The sequence below is a fragment of the Vicia villosa genome, unplaced genomic scaffold, assembly GCF_029867415.1.
Source record: "Vicia villosa cultivar HV-30 ecotype Madison, WI unplaced genomic scaffold, Vvil1.0 ctg.000775F_1_1, whole genome shotgun sequence".
NCBI lineage: Eukaryota > Viridiplantae > Streptophyta > Magnoliopsida > Fabales > Fabaceae > Vicia > Vicia villosa.
In genome coordinates this window covers 351,943-379,005 of record NW_026705347.1, presented here as the reverse complement: position 1 = coordinate 379,005, position 27,063 = coordinate 351,943, and the positions used below count along the sequence as shown (strand labels likewise).

General features: G+C 34.9%; 1 protein-coding gene across 1 annotated transcript; it reads left to right on the top strand.

Annotated features, from left to right (window-relative positions):
• Nucleotides 1–7,879: 7,879 nt before the first annotated feature.
• On the top strand, nucleotides 7,880–11,053 carry LOC131631112 (uncharacterized). The gene has a single exon (XM_058901890.1). The coding sequence runs from the start codon at nucleotides 7,880–7,882 to the stop codon at nucleotides 11,051–11,053; it is 3,174 nt and encodes a 1,057-aa protein (XP_058757873.1).
• Nucleotides 11,054–27,063: the final 16,010 nt, after the last annotated feature.

The window sequence follows — 27,063 nt, the reverse complement described above, 5'->3', positions numbered from 1 at the left end:
TTTTATTTTAGGGAAATTGCACCACTGTGGCCAACTCAGGCACGGTGGTTGCTTGCCTAAGAAGACGAACCCAATTAATTGAGTTTTCCTAACTCTATTGGTCTGTGTGCGCAAAATCATTGCCACCTCATTTCTTTTAATTTGTTTTTAATCAAAAAAATTGAATTAAATGGATTAATAATGCACTAGGCCTGAATGCTTTTCTCTTCAAACCCCTAGGTTTTGGCCCAATTGTGGGGTTTGAAATGAATTTAGTTCATTCTCTTTTACTTCCTTGCACCCCCTCCTTGTGAGCCATGATTGATGCCTATCTTAGACTTCTTTTTGGCCAATCTTTTTACCATTTTTAGACACATTGACGTTTAGGTATTCCATGTTGATTTGGTGCCAATTGGTGGTATATTTGAGGAATTGTTAAATGGATTTTTTTGAGCCTTGATGCCTTGATGCCTTGTTTAATTGATGATTGTTCTTTGTGTTGATTCCATGCTTAAATGTGCACTTGAGCAATATTTTTTGTAAATCTTCTTGACCTATAATTTGAAACTTTTCCATGTTTAGATACTGTGAAACTTTGAGGCCTTGATCATTTTTATGCCATGCTCTTGGTGAATCATTTTGGTGCTTCAAAATATTGATGAATGCTTAATGTCTTGATCTAATTGTTGATCAATCTTCCTTTAATACTTCCACTTGCTTTGAGCAATGTTTGGATTGAACTTATTTGTCAAGTTGCTTCCATATCTTAATTCATTCATCTTACAATTTGAAACTTCTTTCTGTGCTAAATATTGACAACATGTTGATGATTGAATGCTTGGTTCATTGTGCACTTTTTATGATTAAATGTTTAGGTCTTGTCATTCTAACGCCTAATTCTTACAAGCATGAACCTTAGGGGCTTGTATTTGTGCTTTGGTGTTCATGCTTTGTCACATGATTGATACTATACTTCGAAACTTAAGGTGTTACTTTAGGAGGTTGAATTTGAAGCATGCTTAGGGTTGTTACCTTGATGATTGAAACTTTGTGTCATTTCTTATATTTTTGCATGATGTAAATGTTGAATCTTGTGCATCATGAGGCCATGAAATCTTTTGAGTTAATCTTTGAACTTTACCATGATATTTAGGTTATTACCTCGAACTTTGAAATCTTGATGGATATTTTGAATTAAATGATCAATGTGAAGTTGTTTCTTGTTGATGATACATGTTAATCTTAATTGATACTTTGCTTTGATGCTTTGAATTTGCAAATTGAGATTCCATGAACTTTCTTGAGTTAATTTGTGAAGTTTTGTCATGTTACCTCTAAGCTTTGAGATGTTTTTTAATACTTGGAATTAAATGTTCAACTTGAGGTTGTTTCCTTTTGAAGTGTGTCAATCTTACTTGATGTTTTGGGTTGATACCTTGTCTTACAATTTGAAATTGTTCACCATTGTTAGGATAAAATAGGACCTAATGCATGTTTAGGATTAAAATCTGAAGTTGTTTGAATTATTTTCTTGTGAATACTTATTAATCATTGTTTCATGTCTAAATACTTTGATGCTTTGCTTTGGAAGTTATGTTATCCTTGTTAAGATAAGAACGGAATTTCATGCATGATTAGGAGTACAACTTGAAGTTGTTTGATTTACTTTCCTTTGATGAAATGTTGATTGTTGAATCATTGCCTAATTGTTTTGATACCCTGCTTTGTCAAGTGTTGTAGCCGTAGGGTCTTGTGTTGTCTTATCTTCTTATATTTCCATGTTGGTTGTTCTTTAGAGAACTTGTATTTTGATGTTGAAATCACTTCCTAGCTCATGACTTGTATGCTTTTGAATTGGGTTCTTTGAAATGTTTTCTTTTTTTAACCTTAGGGTTTAAAATGAGATTCTTCTAGACATGTTTGATACTTTACTTAGGGAATAATATTATTGAATTTTCATACCAATCTATATACCATGTCTTGATCACATGCTTTGTTGCTTTGGTTGATCCCTAGAAAGCTTGGGCTTGATTACTTTGCTTACCTAATACTTGCTTAGGTGTCTTGTTTGTCTTCAGTCTTGTTAGGCTTAAGTTGTATCTGTGTGAGTCTTGCTTGTTTAAGTTTGACTTGTGTTGAGTATTGTTAGGATTAAGTTGTGTTTGTTTGAGTCTTACTTGGTTAAGTTTGACTTGTCTTGAGTCTTGTTGGGCTTAAGTTGTGTTTGTGTGAGTTATACTTGGTTAAGTTTAACTTGTCTTGAGTCTTGTTTGAGTACTAGGGACTTATTTGGATGTTTGCTCTTAGAGTTTTGAGTCTTACTTGATTAAGTTTGACTTGTTTTGAGTCTTTGTTAAGTACTCAATATGTGGGTAGGTTATTGCCTCTAATTTGAAGTTGTTGCTTGTCTTAAGATATTTTTTTTGGGTTGTTACCTTTGTACTTTGAATAAGTTACTTCTATGCTTGTATGATAACATGTACCCTTAGGACTTCTTGATTAATCTTAATCCTTTGATTGATATTGAATTAAGGTAGAGTTTAGAATTGATATCCAAGCATGAAAACATAGGTAGGATTTCCTTTTTATCCTTAACCTTAGGACCATCTTGCCTGACAACTATTGGATGGAGATTCCCCTGATATCTCAATCTTAAGTCCAATTTGCATGATAACAAATAGGACCAAGTTTCTCCTAGATTTTTTATTCTTTCTTTTGCATTGCATTCTTTTAAGACTAAAACTCTTTTGTGATAAAAAATCCAAAAACACATAAAAATGTTTAAACACTTTCATAAGTAAAGGAGAAGTACTCATGTACCCCCAACTTTGGAGGACCACTTGAGGTATTCTCCTACCAAAAAAATCAACAAATTCAAACTATTATTTATCTTGGGCTCTTTTCGTTTGAAAACATTTTCAAAAAGGACATCATTGTCCATAAAAAACACACAACAAACAAAACAAACATTTTTTAGAAGAACTACGGTGCTCTGACTTCTCTATTGCACATTAGGGATAGGTAGGCATAGGTTTCAAGAAACCCTAGTGAGCGCAATAATAAAAACCTTTTGTTTTTTCCTTAATAATCCATTCATGCATTACCTTAGCAAGTAAGCATCAGATATACACACCCTTTGATTAGAGCAACAAGAGTGGATCCCATAGAGTACCATGGACGTGAAGGGTGCTAATACCTTCCCTTGCATAATCAACTTTTGGACCCGAGTTTGGTTGCAAGACCATCTCCTTTCCCTTTTTGAGGTTTTCTTGATATTTTTTGCATAGCGACACATGGCGAACAATTGAATATCAAGAAACTCTAGATACCGTATTGAAATATAAGAGAGTGAGAGACGTTTTAATAAAGTGTGTTTTTAAAAGGCACTACGGAGATTGTATTATATATAGAGAGATTACAACTAATTATATGTCATAGTCATTGTGAGACTATTTTATATACAAATATTCCTAACATAGGTGAAGTCACTCCTTAATCGATTAGAAAAAGACTCTAATCAATTAGACATTTAGTTGAACTTTTCTAATTGGTCATAATTGCTTCCTGAAATTTTGGCACTTACAATATAGATCTTAAGACTGATGTCCTAACACCACACAATGTCAAGATAGATGTTATGATATTTGCTGACTGACAGCACAAATATATCAAAACTGAAATAAACTACAGAATGATAAATAACACAAGTAATTTTTAACATAGTTTAGTGCAACTCACCTAATCTGAGGGCTACCAAGTAAGGAAGGAGATCCACTATAATAGTCTCAGTTTAAAACTTTTCTCCTATTCACTACCCCGTGCAACTTCTACTTAGAAATCATCATCTAGATATGAAATATGAAATTAATGAAGAGTTTGAAAACATTTGTGTGTGTGTGTGTGTGTGTGCGCGCGCGCATTACCTTAGTACTTGAAGACTTACTCTTGCTTATTTAACATACTAGTGATAAAAAAAATACTAAAACACATAAGCGTTGAACCAAACAAGCTTTCACATCTCCAGTTCCATTGATGTTGATCATTTTGAATTTAATTTAACTTGCTTGATCTCATCGTTTGAACTTGATCAATTTTCCTTTTTGATAATTTATTGTCTAATTATGCTTATGATTAACTTTGTCTTGTTTTATTGTCATCGTCAAAATCTCATAAAGTTTTAACCAACATATCACACATAGCCACACTCATGGACAACCACTTTCGACTCATAAAAGATATAGATAAAATACTCTTTGAGTTATCATGATCCTCGTTACTCGAACTAACTGACCACCTCATTTTCTTAAGCTATTCATTTGAGGACATATGTTCTAAATTGGGCCAGACCTTCATGGCACGTAAAGGATCTAGATAAAATACTCTTTGAATTATCTTCATCCTTATTACATGAACTAAGTGACCACCTGATTCTCTCCATCTATTGATTTAGGGACACATGTTCTGACCTTCGCGACACACCTAAAAAACTACCAAGAGACAAGGATGATGAAAAATGTAGAAACATGAGTATCAATCGTAGAAATCTTTAAGCGAAAAATGTAGAAATATAAGTATCAATCGTAGAACTCTAAACGGGTATGATCTCAAGTTAGAAAGTTGATATCCTTAAAATCCTATAAATAGACCTCAAGAAACATAAACAAAGGTACTCAATTTTCTACTTAATATGCCTTCAACTCTTCATTTGTTCAGTGACTTCAATGTGTGAGTATTTGCAACTACTTCCCCCGTCCCACAACGAGTGATCCATTTGGAATACAATAATGTCCCAAAATGAATGACCTATTTCAATTTTCAATACACTTTTTCCAATTCTACCATCTAATTAATAAAAAGTTCACAATTCCCAATACATGATAAGGATACTATAGTAAAAACAATATTAACTCTCTTACTTTTTTACATTTTTCTTAATCTCTGTGAAATGGTGTGCTGAGTCCCTCATTGTGGAACGGAAGGAGCAGTATTTATCTAATCAACAAAACAAAAAACTTGCTCGCTAATCATCTTCAAGTCGTCTTCTCACTAGTATAGAAATAACATTAGAATTATTGATATAATACCTATTTTATTAAAAAAAGATATAAAATTTATATACAATGGCAACTTTGTAATTAAAATGAAAATTCTTGTTTTAATATTAATCATTAATACCCAATTTTTAAAAAAACTAGTGTCTAATGTACGTTACTTTTCTTACAAATAAATTTATTTAATGTAAGATACCTGATTTAAAGAAAATTAAGTATAAAATAATAAAATGACAAAACACATATATATAAACTCATACCTAATTTTAGAAATATGTGATGTGATTCCAAAATTAAAGTCTGTGCGTCGTTTAATTTGGAATAATTATATACCATAAATGAATGATTAAAATTGCCGCTAAAATTATAAAAAAATCCGCTTCAGCGCTTCAGAAAAATTGCACTTTTGAAAAGCCAACACTTATGAAACGTGAAGCTGCATATTACGTAAAACCCTTATGCTCTCATATTAGGATTTCACGGTCACTGATTTACAATTGCATCTTCTCTCAATCAATCAAAGTTGAAAAAACTTCTCAAAAAATATTCAGAATCAAAATCTATCTCAAAACCAGTTTTGCATAATCACAAATGTAATCCCTCTCTTTTAAGTTTCAATCTTTCTTTAAATTGGAATTGTTGATCCCTTTTACTATGGAATTAGAATATATATTGATTTGTTAATTTGTTTGCAGAGAATCGGTGTTCCCTCCAGCTTGCTACACGCCGCCGTGTCGAGATTCTCGTGGTATGTCCTTTTATTTACTATGGTTTTTCTTAAACCCTCACTCTCATTTAATTAGTTTTATTTAATTTGTGGATGAAATTTCATATCACTTTTCTTTTTGATTGAATATAATCTTCTTTTGATTAAAACAAAAATTTCATATCACTTTGACTCAAGGTTATAACTGTTATTTGATATTGATTATGTTATTTGACACTTGATATCTAAGTATTGTTTGTTGTGATGGTTCATAATATAGTCTGCATTATATAACAAAAAGGATAGTTAATTAATTCTGCATCAACTATTTACTTTGGTTTGAATCCATTAGTTTGTTTGGGACCTTGTAACATCTGAGTAAAAGTGAAGGAGGTCTGGTGTTGGGCGATCTGTTTTTTTGCTTGGTTGGTTCGTTCCAGCTGGTCGGTGCGGTGCTCGTTGTGTCGATCTCTGGCAGGATCGTTATAAAAATTCATAATACACTTTTGTTTCTTATTATGGTTGTTTTGAAAGATAAGTTTGATAAAACTTGTGTGGGAGAGATCAAATTAAGGATTAAATGGAACATAATCTTATTACTTTCAGAAACCTACCTTACCTCATTGGTGAGGCAGTTCCACGTAGAATATTTGGGAAATGAATCATGTTGAACTCTAATGTCAATAAGTGATATTCTTTATGTTGTTTGAATTTTTTTTTATAGGTGAAGCTGTCCTTTGGCCTTATTTTAGTAGAAAATTATTCAATATTATTTCTTTATGATTTTGTTTAAGGTTAGTTTGCCTTGGGTTATAGTTCTAAAATATTAGAACTTTGGCTTTCTGTTTGTAGCAGGATGTTATGAATTTTTGGCATATCCTTGTGATTTTTATATAATTTTGTTTGACTTTTAAAAAGTAATTTTTTGCTTTGGTTTAATTAAATTGGTATAAGTCCATTGGTCATTGTTATTGATAATTGTAAATTTGTGTGGCTAACTTTTTAGGTACTTTGGTTTGAGAGATAAAATAAAAACAATTAGTCATATTGTTGAGAATTAGTTCTTAAGCACAGAGTTTGATTTTTATCATAAGGTGTTTTACTTATTTGAAATCCATTGGTCATTGTTTGTGATAATTATTTTATTTTGATTTGTTTCTATAATGCAGTTTCATTTCATATATCCAAAGTTCTTCGTATTCGACAGAAACCGAAGAAATAAACTGTCAATTAAACTAACACGTAAGGTATGAAGTTTTAAATCTAGTTATGCAAAATATTCAGGTTGCTACAATATTCTATTTATCATGTAAAAATTGGCTCTAAATAGTTAAATAATATCTTAAGATTGTTTTTGTATATCTCAGTTGTCATATTTGAAAAAATATATTTAAAATAATAAATACAAAACAATTAATTAAACTATAATAGAGATATTGGAAAAGAAAGTAGCATGATAAAAAAATTGTCCCACGTCAATAAAATTTAAATTTAAGTAGTTTTAAAATTTGATCAGTATTGTCTCACATTGATCATTCATTATAAATATACATTGATGTGCCTAGTATACCTCACTTGCCGAAAGAGTTTGACTTGTATCATGAGAACATACACACTTCTTTAGGATAAATAATACTAATTTATTTATTTTTTAATAACTTAAATTCGTTCAATATTAAAAATTGAAAAATTGCCGGTTCTCGGTTTTAGTTGGTTTAAATCTAGTTGCTTTCATTTTAATATTGATTATTTGATACAGAAGTTTATAAAGACAACCGAACTATATTATTATTCGGTTCTTAATTAGAACCGGTTAAATTAATCGATTAGGTTTGGTTTAGATTATTATAATTAAAACTATTTTTAATTTATTATAATTTATATATATATATATATATATATATATATATATATATATATATATATATATATATACATACAACACATTCAATATGTATCCCTACATATTAAAAAAAAAGATTTTGGAATGTTTGGAGTGGCCATGACCACCTCTGTTTACACGTAGGTTCGCTCCAATCCAAAACATATTAAACTCACTCCATCCATCTTTTTCTTTCTGTCTTATTCAACCTTCTTAATCTCCACATAAATGTCTATGTGTTTATAATTTCAGAACGTAACTATGGATCGCAGTTGGATGCAAAAAAATCGCTCGAGTGAGGAGTATAAAAATGGAATATTAGAGTTTTTGAAATTTTCTGAAACTAACCTTCCTCAAAGTAATGGAAGTATTCATTGTCCTTGTGTTAAATGTTTTAATATTGCACCTCTAAAAGTTGAGGTCGTACTTGAACACTTAGGAATGCATGGTATTTGCAAAAATTATACGACATGGACATGGCACGGAGAATTGTTAGACCCTCCAAAGGGCTCTAAAAAACAAAAGGTTGATGTAGAGATGGGCGATCAACTAGAAGAAATGATTCGTGATATTGGTCAAGACTCTTTTCAGCGAGCATATGTGTATGATACTCTTTGTAGTGACAAAGAAATTCCTTTGTATCCGGGTTGTAAAAACTTTACACGATTGTCGGCTATATTGAGATTGTTCAATTTGAAGGCAATAAATAATTGTACTGATAAGAGCTTTACAGAATTGCTCGAGTTACTGAAGGAGATGCTTCCAGATGAGAATACATTGCCACATCGTACATATGAGGCGAAAAAGATATTATGTCCAATGGGTATTGAGTATAAGAAAATACACGCATGCCCCAATGACTGTGTATTGTATTGGAAAGAGAATGAAGGCCTAGACAATTGTCCCAAGTGTATGGTTTCACGTTATAAGAAGAAGGGGGATGATGAGGGTTATGAACAGATCACAAAAGGTCCTCCTGCAAAGGTATTATGGTATCTTCCAATTATTCCAAGATTTAAGAGATTGTTTGCCAATGCAAATGACGCAAAAAATATTAGATGGCATACAGAAGAGAGAAAATGTGATGGAAAACTTCGTCATCCAGCTGATTCTTTACAATGGAAGAAAGTTGATTCATTGTTTCCGGATTTCGGAAATGAGCCAAGAAACCTTAGACTTGGACTTTCTACTGATGGAATGAATCCATATGGTAGTTTAAGTAGTAATCACAGTTCATGGCCTGTTATCTTGGTTATTTATAATCTATCTCCTTGGTTATGCATGAAACGCAAGTATGTTATGTTATCGATGATTTCAGGACCAAAACAGCCAGGAAATGATATAGATGTTTATCTCAGTCCGTTGATTGAAGACTTAAAAATACTGTGGGAGGAAGGCATTGATGTATTTGATGGGTATTCATGTGAAAATTTTAAATTGCGTGCCATGTTATTTTGTACAATTAATGACTTTCCTGCTTATGGGAATTTGTCTGGCTATACTGTTAAAGGGCATAAAGCGTGTCCTATATGTGAAGAAGACACATGTTATCATCAATTGAAACATGGAAAGAAAACTGTTTATCTTGGACATCGAAGATTTCTCAAACGTAATCATCCATATCGAAGGTTGAAAAAGGCATTTAATGGATATCCAAAGAATGAGTTAGCTCCTAAGGCCTTAACCGGGAAACAAGTATATCAGCGGGTCAAGAACATACATGTTAGTTTTGGAAAGAAACAAAAGCATTCTACTGAAAAAAATATATGGAAGAAGAGGTCAGTGTTCTTTGATCTTCCATATTGGTCTAGTCTTGATGTAAGACATTGTATTGAAATTATGCACGTGGAGAAAAATGTTTGTGATAGTGTTATCGGAACACTTCTCAACATTCAAGGCAAGACAAAGGATAATTTGAATTCACGTAAAGATCTTGTTGAAATGGAAATAAGAGAACAATTAGCTCCAGAATCGAGAGGTAAGAAGATATATTTGCCACCAGCATGCCATACATTGTCGAAAAAAGAGAAAACAAGTTTTTGTGAGTGTTTACAAGGTGTAAAAGTTCCACAAGGGTACTCTTCAAATGTTAAAAGTCTTGTGTCAATGAAAGATCTCAAGCTAGTTGGATTAAAATCTCATGATTGTCACATATTGATGCAACAACTACTTCTTGTAGCTATCCGTGGAATCTTACCAAAAAATGTTCGACACGCCATAACTAGATTATGCTTATTCTTTAATGATGTGTGTAGTAAATTGATTGACCCTGAGAAATTGGACGAGTTGGAAAACGAGTCTATTATTATCTTGTGTCAGTTGGAGATGTTCTTTCCACCGTCATTTTTTGACATCATGGTTCACTTAATAGTTCATATAGTGCGAGAGATTAGAATATGTGGACCTGTTTATTTAAGGTGGATGTATCCTTTTGAACGATACATGAAAATATTGAAAGGCTATGTGAAGAATCAATATCGTCCTGAAGCATCTATTATTGAAAGGTATATCACAGAAGAAGCAATTGAGTTTTGTACAAATTATTTATCAAATGCAAAACCTGTAGGCCTTCCTAAGTCACGTCATGATGGAAGATATGATGGTAAGGGTACGCGTCTAAAGGTTAAGCACATGGCTCATGCAGAAGTATTTCAAGCACATTTGTATATTTTGAATAACACTGTTGAGGTTGAGCCATATTTGTCTAGACATAAAACCATTGTCAAGGAGATGTATCCTCGAATGAATGGAAAATGGTTGTTGAATGAACATAACAAGACATTCCTAAAGTGGTTTAAAATAGAAATTATGAATGATCATACTGCTTCTGATACATTAAAATGGTTAGCAAATGAGCCTAGCTTTAATGTCTTATGTTGGAGTGGATATGATATAAACAAATTCTGCTTTTGTACCAAGTCACAAGATGACAAGAGTACCATGCAAAATAGTGGAGTCATGGTTATGGCTTCTTCGATGCACTTCTGTAGTTCAAAAGATAAAAACCCTGTTCTGGCATCCATAGCTTATTTTGGTGTCATTGAGGAGATTTGGGAGCTAAACTATTGTAAGTTTAAAGTGCCTATTTTTAAATGTAAGTGGGTTAATAGTAACACTGGTGTAAAAACTGACGAATTAGGATTTACACTAGTTGACCTTGATAAGGTAGGTTACAAGGATGAACCTTTCATTATGGCAGTCCATGCAAGACAAGTGTTTTATGTCAAGGATCCCTCGAACAACAAATGGTCAGTCGTCCTCCAAAGAAGAAGCATGTATCAAAGTGATGAAAATGAAGATTTGACTTTTGATATTGGTGACATTACTACTTTTTCATCCCAAAGACCATCTTTCAGTAATGAAAATGAAGTGGATGATGTGTATGCCACTCGTTATGACCATCAAGAAGGGATATTGGAGGATAATAACAAATGAGAACATAGGACATTCTGCTAGGTTTATATTTGTTAGTTTTTATCCACTTTTATATTGTTAATTTTTATTTTTATTTATTTAGTAATTTCTATTGATAAGTTAACTGACACATTAATTTATTATGATAAAAAGGGAAAGATGGTTGATTCACCCGACTCTCTTCCACAAAAGAAAAAAACAAGAGGTGCCACAACTATGTCACGATTCATTGGAACTATAGAAGCTGGTAAGAAGTGTGAGGTTGATTTTGACGAAGTTACGTTTGCACCTAGTGGAAACAATGCTGCACAATTTATTAGTTATGTATCTTACCTTGCACGTAGCAAGGTTAATATTAATGAAAAAACATGGAAAGACGTAAGTGAAGTAGCGAAGACTATGATTTGGCAAGAAATCACGGTATTTACTATTAAAATAATTCTTTGAAAGTTATATTTTTCTTAATACTCATATATAGTTACTAATATTTGAAATTTTTGTAGGATAAGTTCACTTGTCCAATTCCCATTGACCCTGAAAATGACAAATGTAAGAAGAAATGGTTAGTTTATATTGGGGATCGTTGGAAGCAATTTAAGACATATCTCACCAACACCTATGTATTTGGGGATGGAGATAAAGAAGGCAACTTAACACCAGTGGTTAAGTATAAATACATCTCCGAGGAAGATTGGAATAAGTTTTTTCAGGACCGGACCAAAAAAGAATTTCTGGTTTGTTGAAATAAAAGATTTTTGTTTGACTTAACTAATTTTAATTTTTTTGTTGATTTTTTTTATTGTGTTACTTTTATAGGAGAAAAGGGAAAAAGGCAAGCAAAATGCATTAAAAAATGTTCACCCCCATAGATTGTCTCGGGGGGGTTACAATAAGCTTAAAGCCAAGATGATGGAAGAAAGGATGAAAACAATGCTTGAAGAGGGCTCAAGTTTGACTGATGTTCCCATGCCAAAACGATATGAAGTATGGTTGACGACCCGACAAAAGAAATCAGGAGATTATACATCTGAGGCAACAACTTTGGTAGTTTCTAAGATTGTAAGTAAATATCTTTTTAGTAATACTTTTAAATTTAATTTGTGCACTGTTTAAAATTATGTTTGCATATGTTGTAGGAGGAGTTAGTTGAAAAAAGTACTCAAGGTACTTATGTTCCCGAAGGACGTGAAGATATCTTGACTAAAGCAATTGGAACAAAAGAACACCCCGGCCGTATCTGCACCGAAGGTCGATTTGTTGGCTTTAAAGAATATTATGGTAAATCTTCACGCTCCACATCAAAAGGTATCTCTATGGATGATCTTCATATAGTGAGTCAACAAATGGAACAGAAAATAGAAGAAAAAAAAATTAGAGAAGAGGTTGAAAATGAGTTTGAAAACAAATTGAAGGAGATGGAAAAGATTCAAAAGGAACAAATGGAAAAGTTCCAAATAGAGATTCAAATGAATTTTTCACAACAACTAAATGTGCTAAAGGAGGTAAGAATGAATGTCCATATTTTTCTAAAACTGTGTAGAGATGAAAATAGTAATTATAATTCATACAGTTAAATAGTATATAGTCTTGTTAGTGAGATTACTATATACACTTCTCATATATGATTTGTAAATGGTTCATTGTTTTAACTTTTTTACAGCATATGGAATCTATTGGGATGAACAATTATGATACTCAACAAAATATTATCTCTCCCCATGATACAACAACTAATGGTAGTTTCTCTAATGTGGTTATGGCAAATGATGAAGATTTCATCAAGAAGATTACCATTTTTAAAGAAAAGATGATAAATCTCAAAAAAGACACTTTCAAAATTGAATTGGATCACGACAAAATTGAACCATATTTCTATGTTGATATAGATGACCTTAATGATTTGATTATGGGTAACCATTGGCTTTCCATGCATATTTTGTCTGTGTGGTGCACGTAAGTATAAAATTATATATATATATATATATATATATATATATATATATATATATATATTAAATAAATTCATTTTTTATATTGATTAATTTATATTTATATTTGTTTCAACAATTTAGATATCTGCATCGCTGGTGTATCTCGAATTCCTCTAGCGAGCAATTTGGTTTCTTTGATCCTTTTAGGACATTTAATAACAAATCTGAGGGCCATAGTGAAGAAGCTGTGCAAGCATTCATACAAAATAAGATGTATAATCATCCTAAAAAATGTTATTTAGGACCACGTTTGAATCTGTAAGTGCATATTACTAATCAGATTGTCAATCTTTTTGCATGTTATATTTTTGTTTATATGTGCTTCTAACATGATTGTTTGTAAATTCTAAGCAATCATTGGCAATTATTTGTTGTTTGTCCAGATGATAATATTATTTATTGGTTTTGTTCGCTTGGAAATCAACCAAGCAAATCTTTTAAGGACACGCTTCTAAGGTAAAATATATCTTTTAAAATTTATTTTGAAATTTCTCTATTGCTTATCTTTATACGTTTACTAAACATAATTAGTTTTTTTGTTAATTATTTTTATTAGGGCTATGAGAGGCTATAACATCCTGAAAGGTCGTATTGCGAATAAAAAGCCTAATTTTATAACTATCAAGGTAAGCAAATTATCTTAAACTTATTGATATTTCATATATATATGATTATATGTTTTTTTAATCATTTAATTTGTAGGCACATCAACAAGAAAATAGTTGGGCTTGTGGCTATTATGTAATGAAAAATATGTTTGACATTATTCAGACGGGTATATTTCAAGGATTACATGAGGTAATAAGAAAAGATTTCAATATTTAATATGGAAATCACATCACTTCGTGTTTTAACATGTTCTCGTTTAATTTATTTTATGTTTATATTTGTAGATATATGATGATCCATCATCATATGACAAAGATATTATTGATAATATCCGACAACTTTGGGCTCAATTCTTTTTGCAAATAGTTGAAGAACAACATCAACTTGAAGAGAAAGAAACAAGGAGTTAGATAAAAGACGGTGTTTTATAAGAATTAATATTGAATTATTAATTAACTTTTTTTTTTACATAATTTTATATTTGAGTTTGGGTTTATTGTGTATGGTATAATTTGTTGAATTTAAACCAAAATTGTGAGTTTAATTTTGTTCAGTTGAAACAATAATAAAAAGTTTATCGGTGACATATGCATTCCCAACTTGATTTAATATTAAACAATTATCTTATACCTTTTTTCCATCCATTTTACAAAATACTATTTGTTGTCCGATCAGTGTGCTTTGTATTTGATTATTACTCTCTCCGTCCCACAATGAGTGACCCATTTGGAATAAAATGATGTCTCAAAATGAATGATCCATTTCAATTTCTAATATACTTTTTCCAATTTTACCCTCTAATTATTATAAAGTTCACCATTCCTAATACAAGGTAAGGATATTATAGTAAAAACAATATTATCTCTCTTACTTTTTTATATTTTCCTATATAAAATGGTGAGCTGGGTCACTTATTGTGGAACAGAGGGAGTACCTTTTGAGCATTGATTTACAATTTTTAGTTATTAATTAATCATAATTCTGGAAGTAGCATGTTGAGGAAGTTTCAATGGTCTGAACATGTATAGATACGACCAGTGTTTGGAATAAGACATGTGGCTGAATAGTGTTGGTAGCTTCTGTTCTGCTTCGAGTTACTTTTTTGGATGAGTAAGACTATGTAGAATCATACAAAAAGTGATAGTAGTATTATTATACTCATGCAGCGTACTTTGACTTCCACACTTCCAGAAATAGCACTAGCATAGTATACTATACTACGTCCCTCTCAAATCTCTGCCTAACAAATTAAGGTCTTATCCATCACAACAAAGTTATCTCGTTCTTCTTTTTTAAAAGGAAAGTTGTCTTGTTTTTATTATGGTTGCTCCAAGGGTCTTCTAGAAACAAAAATTAATATGAATGCAAATTGCTCTTAGTTACTTCCTCCCTTAATAGTGAAATAAGATCACGTTTGCTTAAGCAATTTAATCAAATATTTATAGCACAAGCGCTTATTAATATCATATACGAGAATCCGAATTCAAATTTTTAAATTAAAAAACTATTGATCAACTTTTATTTATATTTCGGTCGAACTCAATGTTATAGAACCTCCTAAAAAACGGATGGGTTAACACAAAAAGGGCAATTATATATATAAATATTTTATGTAATAAAAGATAAAATAAAATAAATTTATTTTTATGCAAGCTATAAATTAGTTTTATGATATATTTATATTTATATAATAAAAGATAAAATAAAATAAAATTAGTTTTATATATATATATATATATATATATATATATATATATATATATATAATGAAAATGAGTTAAATAATGATAAACATAATAGAAATTATTTATTAAAATTAATTTTAACAGTCTTACAATATTTATACTGGCAAATAAACTTTCAAATGAGCATTTTTTTAATATAATATAAATAGTGAAATATGTTGGTAGTCTTTTAAATATTTAACAGTTATTTTTAGTCATTTTTTTAAATAATGATTGTTCTTCAGTTTGAGAACTAAAAATAGTGTTTCAGCTTCATGAAGGAAACATAAATCATGAGATTTTGATGATAATGATTTTGAACGATGGTTTCGATCTCTTTTACGACGGTGTGTAATGGACCTATATGGTTAGTGCTCAACGCTCAAGTGAGTTCAATATTCAAGAGGAGTAAAGTGAAATTGGAGATTAGAGATTGTGTACCTTCGACTCATTGCATGTGAACTATTTTTACATTCGGGTCGAGTAGAGTGGACCTTTGTCTGATCCAGAATAGTTTCTCACAAGGCACGACTGAACACTGAAGGAGTCGAGGTAAGCCTTAAGTATCATTGATCAGTCGTTAACAAGGTACCCTTCTTATTCAAGCTTTTCAGCATCCTATGTTTTATCTTGGCAAAATGAGCGAAAATAATGTTAACTCAGTAAGAGAGTACGAAGTGGAAATCTCATATAGGTTATCCTCTAATTGTCTTCACCATTGTTTTAGTAGAAACCACGTAGGATCAGAGGTTATCACCATATCTGAAGGCTCTAAATTAGAGGGGACCTTTGAGCCTTCCCTGAAGGAAGAAACTTCTTCTTCTAGGTCGCTAGATTCCATTATATCAAATGTTGGCAGGAGAACAAATCGCGTTGAGGCCCTTATGCCCCCTCCTACTTTGTCAAAAAAGGAGATACAGATCAATCTGCGAATGAGGGACCTTGCTAGAGATTTCATTTAAACTTGCATGCAGATCGTAAGTTGGGAGCCGAGCAATGCTGAGGTGTGGGAGCATTTGAACCTTCGACGCCAGTCGGATGCACCGATGTATCATTGGGTTGATGTAAAAGTGGCATACATTTCCTCGATTTTGAGCACTAAGATCACCTTGAGGGATGTTGGCATTGCGGCTGGCGACCCTTCAAATTGGTCGGTTCGTCCAGTTCCAAGAGAGAATTGGATATGGAGTTCTCTCGATGAATGCTTGGTCTTGTTTCACAAATACTTGTTTACAAGAGTATGACTTCAACTACCTTTTTTTTAAATTTGAGATATGCGTCCTAAAGCATTTAAAAGTTTCTCTTTCCCAAATTCATCTTGGGTTTTGACCATATATAAGGGTCATTCAACTGTGTGCCGAGTACATATCTCGGGAGCCATCTCTCAGCTTGTTTTTCGATCTTTTTCATCTGAGCAATAAATCTCTAGATAACTTTCATAACCAAGGGTTCTTCAGCTTCACGAGATCATCCCTTGGTTTGGCTCCTTTACTCTTGAAGCCCCACACTCCTACAACTCGTTATACTTTCTGTTACATACCCATCGATCTAATATTATGACTGTGAAGACGACAATGGGATAAAGAAGTATTTAGGTATGAAAGAATATCTTTCGATATGATCTTGCGCTTATTACTTTATATATATATGTGTGTGTGTGTGTGTGTGTGTGCGTGCGCGCTAATAATATTTGTTTCCTTATAAAGGACATGGCGGATACCTCTCTTGATAAGAGAAGAAAATGTTTGATTGGGATGCAGGCTATGCCGCAGTAGGCGTGTTCGCCCCGCCTTTCTCCTTGATTGTAGTTGTTGACGGGGGCGAGGCAATGCTAAGCCTCTTGGGTTAGTGAGGCTCGCCCGTCCAAAATTCCACGATGGGATGAGGGTTCTTTTAGAAAGTCGTGAGGTAGTAGAAGAGGGCGAGAAAATAAGTGATGGACCAGTCCTTCACAAGCTTTCTCTGTAGAATAATTCGAACTTCAACATTGTGGAATTTTGTGATTGCCACTTCTCCTTCTCAAAAAACTTTCTTGGTGACTATAGTCGCTTCTTGGCATGTCTTCTGCTAGGTTGTTTGACCTGCTAAAAGTCCAACTCTTGAGGTGTATCTTGGTGGAGAAAGATCAATGGAAGAAACGTTCTCACACCATTCGAGAACTACAGTCTAAGGAGAACCGTGCAATGAGGACTGCTCACAAAGGTGGGGTAGCTGTAAGAGTGCTAAGAGAAAAGCATGATGTTGTGAAGGCACACACCAAAGAAATAGATTTTGCGACTCTCTCCCAATTTGAAGAGATGGGGCTCCTTGAGCACTCGTTTAAGAATATCGATAGCAAAAGTGAGAGTTTAGAGGACGAAGTTATGTCCATTTTTCCCATTTTAAAAGGGAGAGGAGGCAGGTCGCCTTCCTTCCTTTGTGTGTTGATATGGTCTTGTCTTGATGAACCATCTTCTTCTTCCTCTTATTCTCCTCGTCTCTTCCTTCTTCTCCTTCTCCCCTTTCTCTTTCTTTTTATTCTTCTTCATCTTCTTCCTTTTCCTCTAATGCTAATAAACCATCATTCACGATTTCAAACACATGTTGAAACTTGAATATGACTTTCATTTGTGCACACCATCTATCATAGTTTTCTCCTTTGAAAATTGGTAGATTTGTTGGGAATTAACTATAGGTTGTGTTTCCATTAACCTTGGTTTGAGGTTGAGGACCAAATCGGAACTCTGGATATCAATTTGTTGGATAACTTGTATCACAAGTTACTTGACAAATGGTGATAAATTGAGAGAAAATTAGAGAGTGATTGAGCAAAAAGAGTTTATTAAAATATATTGTTATTCCAATTACAATGAGGGGTGGCGTTGATAGACACACTAGCCACCCAAATCAAATTTAAAACAAACTGTCTAAAAATAGTTTGATATACCCATCCGAATATATCCTTAAAACAATATACCCGCTCGAGTATATCTTTAAAACTGTCTGTCGAACAAAAACTGATATACCAATCCGGGTATATTCTTAAATCAAAGTGAATTAAGCTCAATAGGATGTCATTTATTGCAAGATAGACTTCCAACAATTGTAGAATTATGGAGGAGAGGTGTAACAAGGGACATGCATCGACAATGTTAAGTGGGGTGTTTCAATGAGATTGAATATGCTAGTCACTTGTTTGTGTTGTGTCCAAGGCCGGTCCTGACTTTTTAAAGGCCCAAGGCTGATAAGAAAAAAAAAGACCCCTGTTAAAAGATTAAGCAACTAATCTTAAATTTTGGTCATATACTAATTTTTTAAATACTTAATTATAAAAATAAATATTATTTAAATTTTACATTAAAGACCAACAGTCTCATAAATTTTGGAGACCTTGTTCCAATTTTAAAAATTCGATCCCTAATATAGAATGGAAAGAATGTAAAAAGAGATATTTCATTTAAAGTGTAAATAATATTAAAAACTATTAAAAAAATTATTTATAAATTTTTCAATATTTCGAGAGGAAGGCTAAACAACGTACTTGCAATTGATTATGCAAACATTTACTTTTTAACTATAATATTAAAATTGAAGTGTTTTAATTTATAAGCATTTGTTTTTGTCAAATCTTGCAAATTACTTGAACAATTATAATCATATGAAAAAATATATATAAAAACATTCAAAATTTTGTATGATAAATATATTCTTAAAATTACGAGACCTTCCTTTCAAAAACAAAAATTATAAAACCCTCACATGTTTGAAACAATGTGATAAAAAACTCAACATTTTATTAGAGTTAATATAGTATCTTGAAGACAGTCGAACTAATTATACAAATTATATAATTTTATAAATATTGCACTAAGCTAGACTAACTCAAATCAGATTATTTTAAAAACTTATAAACCTATTAATTCAATTTATTATTCATAAATTTTAAATTTTAATTAAAAATAATATTAATTTTGCTAATTTTTTTATTATTATGGAATAAAATTAAACAATATATCTTTCTATATAAAAATTATTCTGGACTAGCCTAATTGTCTCAATTGGCCCAACCCACTAGCTAGTGGGAGGAAGCCCAATAAGGGTTAGTCCACTCTTTGGAGCTAGGAGAGGACGAACCTCCCCTTCAACCGAGCAGGACTCACCAATAGGTCACCCAAAGCATAAGACTACCCAAGCACGTTGGGCCTCCCTCCCCGCCAATGGCTAGTTTCCCTTGCTCGGCGAACCAAGACTGCTCCACTGTTTCCTATAGGACGACCTAATCCACCTCAAAGAAAACATTATAAATAGCCCTCTACTCCTAGAGGGCAAGGTAATCCAAACTTTGCCCAAAACTTTATACTTTCTGTTGTACCTTTGTTCTCTCTCTTACTTTGACATTGGAGTATCTTGCAGGTACAACCCCTATTTTTCTCAACCATCAACGAAGATCAAGCCGTTAGTTGTTGGCAACCTGTTCTGCTCATCCCAAAAAGTGGCGCCGTCTGTGGGAACTCTTGCTTCCCCGTTTCTCTTTCTCGCACCTTCTTGATTATTTTCTTGCACGACCAAGAATCCGGAAACAAAAGCTATCACCTTTCATATTTCATGGCCAACAACAACGAGAATCTTTCTTCTCTTGACACTACACTCGCTTAAATGGGCAAAAGTGATGTTGAACTCATCATACCTCCCTCCAACAATGACATCTCTCAGCCCCGTGATGGCCTTACGACCTCTCCCTCCTTGGAAGATGCCAGGAAGACTTCCACTTTCCATCACGGAGGTACCAGCGGCAAGAGTCATCAAGATCCTCTTCTTGAGAACACTCTCCTAATCACAGAACCATCATAGGTCGATCCTGCCGTGGCTGCCATATTCGCAGCCCTGAACCAAACTAATTCTCTGATTCGCCAACAGAACGAGCAGATTAAGGAATTGGAGCAGAAGCACCGTGCCAAGACTCCTCCTCCCAGACATTCACGTCCCGAGAAGGACTCTCTGGAATCCAAGAAGCGTCATCACTCTCCTCCCCGGTGCGAACACCGCTCCACTACTTCCTAGACGAGCAAAGAGGACAACTGGTCTCGTCGGCGCACTCCATCACCTCGGTCGAAGGGACGTTCAAGAACGCCTTCCCCTATACCCGCGGACCACCGTCGACACCAAAATCAGAGCTACAGTCCTTCCCCATCTCCCATCCAGAGCGATGAAGAGGAAGAACGTCAGGGCCCTCTGTCCCAGGCGATACTGGAAACACCCATGGCCGTCGGGTTAGAAAATCCCCATCCTCTTGGCACATACGATGGCACCTTGGATCTAGACGAGCATATCGAGAATATTGATGCTCTCCTCGATTACCGTGGGATCCCCGGTGCAATAAAATGTCGATTATTCCCGACCACCATGCATAAAGGCGCGATGACATGGTACGAAAGCCTCCAAGACGAGTCTATTACGTCTTGGAATGGCCTCGATAGACTGTTTTCTAGGCATTTCACGGCTTCACGCAGACTGTAACACCCTTCTAAACCCCGCAGAAATAAATAGAATAATTCAGAGTAAACATGAAATACAATGGTATCACAATTAATTCAAAATAAACACCAATGCCAATTGTTATGCCACACGAGGAACAATTTAACATAAAACACCATTCATGTTCAACGCAGCGGATTATAATTCATAACATTGCATAGTCATCATCCATGAAAATTAATCCAAACCAAGTCTAAGACAATAAAATTAAAATAGAGTAATTGATCTCTAAACTAGCATTCTCTAGTGTTACAATCAGAGCATGACCGACACGACTCATGGATGAACTCTAAGAGTTATCCTTACCAAATCAGCTAAGCCGCTACTCCTCAATCTGAAAAACAACATGTAAGGGTGAGTCTCATTCTCAATTAACGAGTATTATATAGTCGTAAGCAATAAAACGTTAAGGAATTATTAATCACTCAATCCTACATGTATACGATCATTCCAACAAATCACACCCGTCAAACATACCAAATACATCATCAATCACAACACAATTCATTCAAGCCATAATATATCATAATGCATAAGAATGAACTAAAGCTAATGCATGTGGTACCAATCATGGGCTGAACCCATCCAACTGATCTACTCATCATCGAGATACAGTCCACCGACACAAATTCCGCACAATGGGAATTATGTCCTACAAAATCCACTCATCATCGGGATATATCATAAATGCAAATGATTTATGAATGAATGCACACATATCACATACTTATATCATCATCAATACGATGCTTAACATCGTCTATTTTCATCTTATCTCATCAACATCGTAAGCATGTACATGTCTAAGCATCATTCAATCATTCACACATATTCACCACAATCATCATATTAATATTAATCACGTATTAATACAATCACAAATCATCAGACCATCACACAAACACATGGTCATATATATAAACACATTTATACATATACAATGTTTCAATTCACCAAAGCAATTAAATCGAGTTTTTTTTAAAATAAAGTCTTCCACCACCCATTTTATCACTTTATCATGTAAAACATCTAATTAGCTTCGCAACGCTCAAAACGGCACATAAATCGGACAAACGGGTCAAAAGTTATGACATTCAGAAGATTTTCAAAAAAATGCATGTTGTGCGTCGACGCATGGACTCCTTCAGGTCGACGCATAAAATTTCTACCACTCTCGGGTAATCTCAAGTCGACACTATAGGTCGACGCAAATTCTTGAATGAGTCGACGCAACTGACACTCAGGTCGATGCATGCTACGTTTTATGCAGAATTTTGCTGCGATTCTAACATCCTTCCTCTCTCAATTTCAGTCCAATCACACCATAATCATCCCCTCATCAAAACATCATCAAGCAACATAATATACTACAATTATAACATATTTTAGAGGTAATCTAACATTGAAACCTTTCATCAATTCATCAATTCATCAATTCATCAAAACCTAACATTCCTACTCATTCATCATACATCTAATTGACCCAACTAATAATCCTAAACAATTCTATCACTATCGATTACATATTAATCATTAACCGAAAACGAATCCCCCCTTACCTGGATATGAGATTGCTCTACTCTCCCGGTTGCCATAGCTTATGCTGCCGCTTCCAACTTTCTCCGAAAATCTTTTCTAACAACGTGCAGAGACACACCAAAAACCTGTTCGGAAATCGCTTTGTCAGACGGACTTAAAAACATCAAAACAAAATCGCTCCGGTCAGAAGTTACTTCCACGAGTCTGAAACATTGTGTCCAAGAACCACGACGATCCAACGGTTGGATTGGGAGAAACGTCCATTTTGCTATGGTGTCTCACTGCAGAAACTTGCTGCGAAAATTGGACTTCCTCTAGCTTTTCTCTTCCGCCATGGCTCTCTTCTTCACCTCTCCTCCAAACCCTGTTCCTCTTTGTGTTATGATATCTCTTCCTTCTTCCAATTCTAAATCCAACATAGAAAGGTTATTTTATTTAACCACTTAAATAACTTAATTGGGCCTAAGTGACATACCCCCTCCTTACTTCACAACAACTCAAATTAAACCCAAAGTTATTTTTAAGCTCATTAATAAAATAACACTTCAACTTTATTCCACCAAATTAATTCAACGAAAATACTAAATAATTCTAAATAATAATTTAATTTCCGATTAAATTAAAATTAGAAAATATGGGGTGTTACACAGACATCCTAAGTCTGAAGCCTTTTTAGAGGCCAACATCTAGGGGAAATATGAGTCACTCAGAGCCTACATTGAAATATTCAACAAGGAGGCCGTTCAGGTATCAACCACGACCGACATGAAGAAATATCTACTAGAACAGAGCCTCCTGGCCGCATTTTGATTTCGCCAAAGCCGTGGGCATAGAGACACCCGCCACACTAGATGCTTTCTTCCTCAAGGCACAAGCATATATACAGTATGAGGAAAAAGAGGCCGCCCACGCAGCCCGAGATTCCCTACATGAGAAGAATACCAAGAGCGCTCAACAGGAAGAAGGTTCTCGCATGGGAGTTGATAAAAAGAAGGAAGACCAGACCCAGGACGCCAGAAATTAAAGGGCTATCCGAGAAATTCTGAGACTATACTCCTCTAAACGCATCTCGAGAACGCATCCAAACCGAATGTGTAAATTCCAAGTTCAAGACAGCCAGGGTCTGCTTCCCGAAACAGCTGTCTGCTCGGCCCAACGTGGATAAGTCAAAATATTGTTGTTTTCACAAAAGTCACAGGCACAACACGGAGGATTGCATCCACTTGAAAGATGCAATCAAGATACTTATCAAGGAGGGGCACCTTAAACAATACGCTAAAAAGTAGGAGGCGCCCCAGGTAACAAAGACAGTAGCCGAGGAAAAGCCCTCCTATGATGATATTGTTGTCCTTCAGGTTGCTATGAGCATCACCCAGTCTGAAGACTTTTACATTCCTGATTGAGCCAACACCCTTGCATCCTACTCCACCCATAGCCCATGGGAATCATTCCTGTCTGCCATGGTCATATCTGGTGGAGGCTTCAACAAGCTTACCGTGGGCTCGATAAAACACGAATTTGAGGAGATCATACTAGTTAGTTCGGGTAAGACAACCACGCTCGACCTCACGAAGGGAATTTCGGCACCTATTGCATTTTACAAAGAATATCTCCCGGTGGCGCTCCCAACTCTACTATTCCTATGCTCATCCGCGCCAGGATGGCTAACTTCGACGTTCGCCGCATCTTGGTCGATCAGGGTAGTTCCATCGGTATCATGTATTCACAATTATTCGCTACTCTACAAATGGATGAGAGCCATCTCACCCTGTATGCAGGATCGTATTTACAAGGGTTCAACGACACTGTCACCAAACCGTGGGGCTTCGTGGAGCTGATTATGTCGTTCGGAGCTGCTGAGACGGGCAGGGCTATAAAGGTCTAGTTTCTGGTCGTCGACTGTCCGTCCATATATCAGTTCATTTTTCGGCAGAAAACAGCACCTCCATCCACCAGGACCTTATTTATTCCCACATGCTCAACTCTGGATCTTATGTATAAAGGCTTCAAATGTCCCTTCATTCCGTAATCAAGTCTCTCGAAGAAAGCATTTTTCTCTTCGACCACTCCATTGTTTAAGATATAATAGCATACTAGTTTATGTTTGATCATTTCTTCTTGATCAGCCTCTTCATGATCCTCTACTTCAGTTTCTTGGTTATACTCATGGGGAAGGACTAACACTACATTGCACTTTATGTTTAGTGATGACTCTCCATCAGACTCAAAATTATCGGTGAGCATGTCTTCTTTGTTCCCTGGATTCTCTTGGGTTTTTTCGCCAATAGCCTCTTTCTTTAGGGAGAACAACTTTCTCCCTACTGGTGGTTTCCCTGAACCTACAATAGTTGAGGGAAACTGGTTACTACTGGTTTCGCCAACTTCCTTCGAAGCCAACTCTCTCTCAGCTTTCCATATTCTCTAGTGCCTCCTACATTGTGATTTGGACATTGGTTTTCTCCCTTGTAGTTCTCCAACCTATATTCTTCTCTTTTTGATGCCTGGAACTGCCTCCTATAGCCATTGAGGTTCTGCACCCTGGTTGAAACTCCTCCATTTGTTCTTTCCTTTACCTGCACTTGCCTGAACCCACCTATCAGTAGGATTTCAGCAAGAAGTTTAAAAGTGACCCTTTTGTTTGCTTTGGGAAGGGGGCTGTCTTGCCTTCTTGGGATTCCCATTTTGTCGAAGATGAAGGCATTTGAGTTAGAACCTTGATGATTCCATCCATAGGCAAATGGAATCCTCTCGAACATCTCAGCCATCTCCCTGTCATATGCAGTGCCACACTTGGGGTACATCAAACATTCTGTTTCATCCTTGTGACAATGTACCAGGAAACTCAACAAACTTTCTCCTGGTTTGGGGTAAACTTTTACCAATTGGATCTCTTGCCTCCAGTTGCCTTGGGTTCTAGCATGTTGGGCTCTCTCATATGCTTCAGCAATTCTTCAATTCAACATGATACTGCACCTGGGACATAGCAGCATCTTAGAATTCCTCCTATGGCATCTCCACAAATATTCACGTAGGCTGTTTCAGGTCCACCATGTTGACTCCTAGGCCACGACCTTCAGCAATCCTTACTTTTTCGAATTTGATTCTAAGGCCTTTAGTGGCCTTGCCATTTCGACTACAGAGTCTCCATTAGCCCTAGTTTTAGCAGTAACTATAGATAAACCCTCTACAGAGTCTCCATTTCGGTAGACTGCTCTCCGCCCGTGATGATTCCTTCGACTTCCTTGGTCTCGTCTTCTTTGAATCCAACAATGTCCACCATATTAACATCAACAGGCTCAGCATAATTGATCTCTGCAACATGGAGGGGATCAGTGTCGACTTTCATGTGACTCTTGGATTTTTCGCCAAACTTCAGCCTTCCCTCCTTGATAGCATTTTGAATAACATCCCTGAAAAGGAAACATTGTGAGGTTTTGTGGCCCAGAAAGTTATAATATTTGCAAAAACCTCTCTTCTTCCGTTGTTCTAAAGGAGGAATTTTGGTATTAGGAGGTACTATCATTTGGCCATCTTTCACTAACAAATAAAAAATCTCATCACATTTGGTTACATCAAATGTGTAAGTTTTCTTAGGGAACCTATCATTCTTTTCTACTTCGACGTGGTTCTTCCCATTGGAGGGAGTAATAACCTTACAAGAGTATGGTGGTGCATCTTTTAATTCAGCCAAATCTATTTCAAGTTCCTCAAACCCATAAGGGTTACTGAAGACCTCTTGTTCTTCTTCTTCAGCTTTGACATAGGCCACCCTCTCTTTCTTGTAATTTTTACTTGCTCTTGCTTTTTCAGCCTTTAAGTGTTCGACCAGTCGAACCCTATCTCCTGATTGGGCCATATCTCTCAGATACTGAGTGTCTAATTTCTTTCTGATAGAGTAATCTAGCCCACCTGCGGCTATTTCGACTAATTCATGCTCAGGTACCACTGTAAAACACCTAGACCTTAGGAGATAGAATCTGTCCAGATAGTCATCTATAGGTTCAGTGATTTTCCTTTTAATGCTAGCATATTCTTTGAGACTTATCTTAGACTGCCCCATGTAGAACTGTTCATGGAATAACCTTTCTAAACGAGCCCAAGCATCTATAGAACCTGGTGGAAGTGTGGTAAACCATGTGAAGACATTCTTGGTTAAAGAACTTGGAAAGTATTTATTTCTTAAATTTTCACTATTTTCTAGGTCTCCTGCTTCAACAAAATAACTGGCTATGTGTTCGAAAGTAGACTCACTGGTATCTCCTGAAAACTTTGTGAATTTGGGGACCTTACAACCCCTTGGTAACTTTGTTTGCATAATATAGCCTGTCAAAGGGGAAGTATAGTTTGGCCTCCTAAGACATGTATTTAGACCATTTCGTGCCATGACTCTTTCGATAATGGTAGTCAAATTTTCCTTGGCCCGAATGTTACCCTGCCTAACTCTATGGATCTCCTCGTCTGCATTTTGATCCCTGTTAACCATTACTACCCTCCTGGGTTGTTCTTCAGGGACCTCATGTTGAATTCCCTGTTGTTCCACCCCTGCCTCCATGTTCCTTTCGACAGCTTCTAGTCTCGGTGGTCGAACCTGGTTAATGGTTGGTTCTTTTTCTTGAATTGCTAACTGGTTTTGCCTACGTCGAACAGGTGCTTG

What these genes read in the sequence shown, in the direction of transcription:
- LOC131631112 (XM_058901890.1), top strand. Translation starts at nt 7,880, where the DNA reads ATGGATCGCAGTTGGATGCAAAAAAATCGCTCGAGTGAGGAGTATAAA.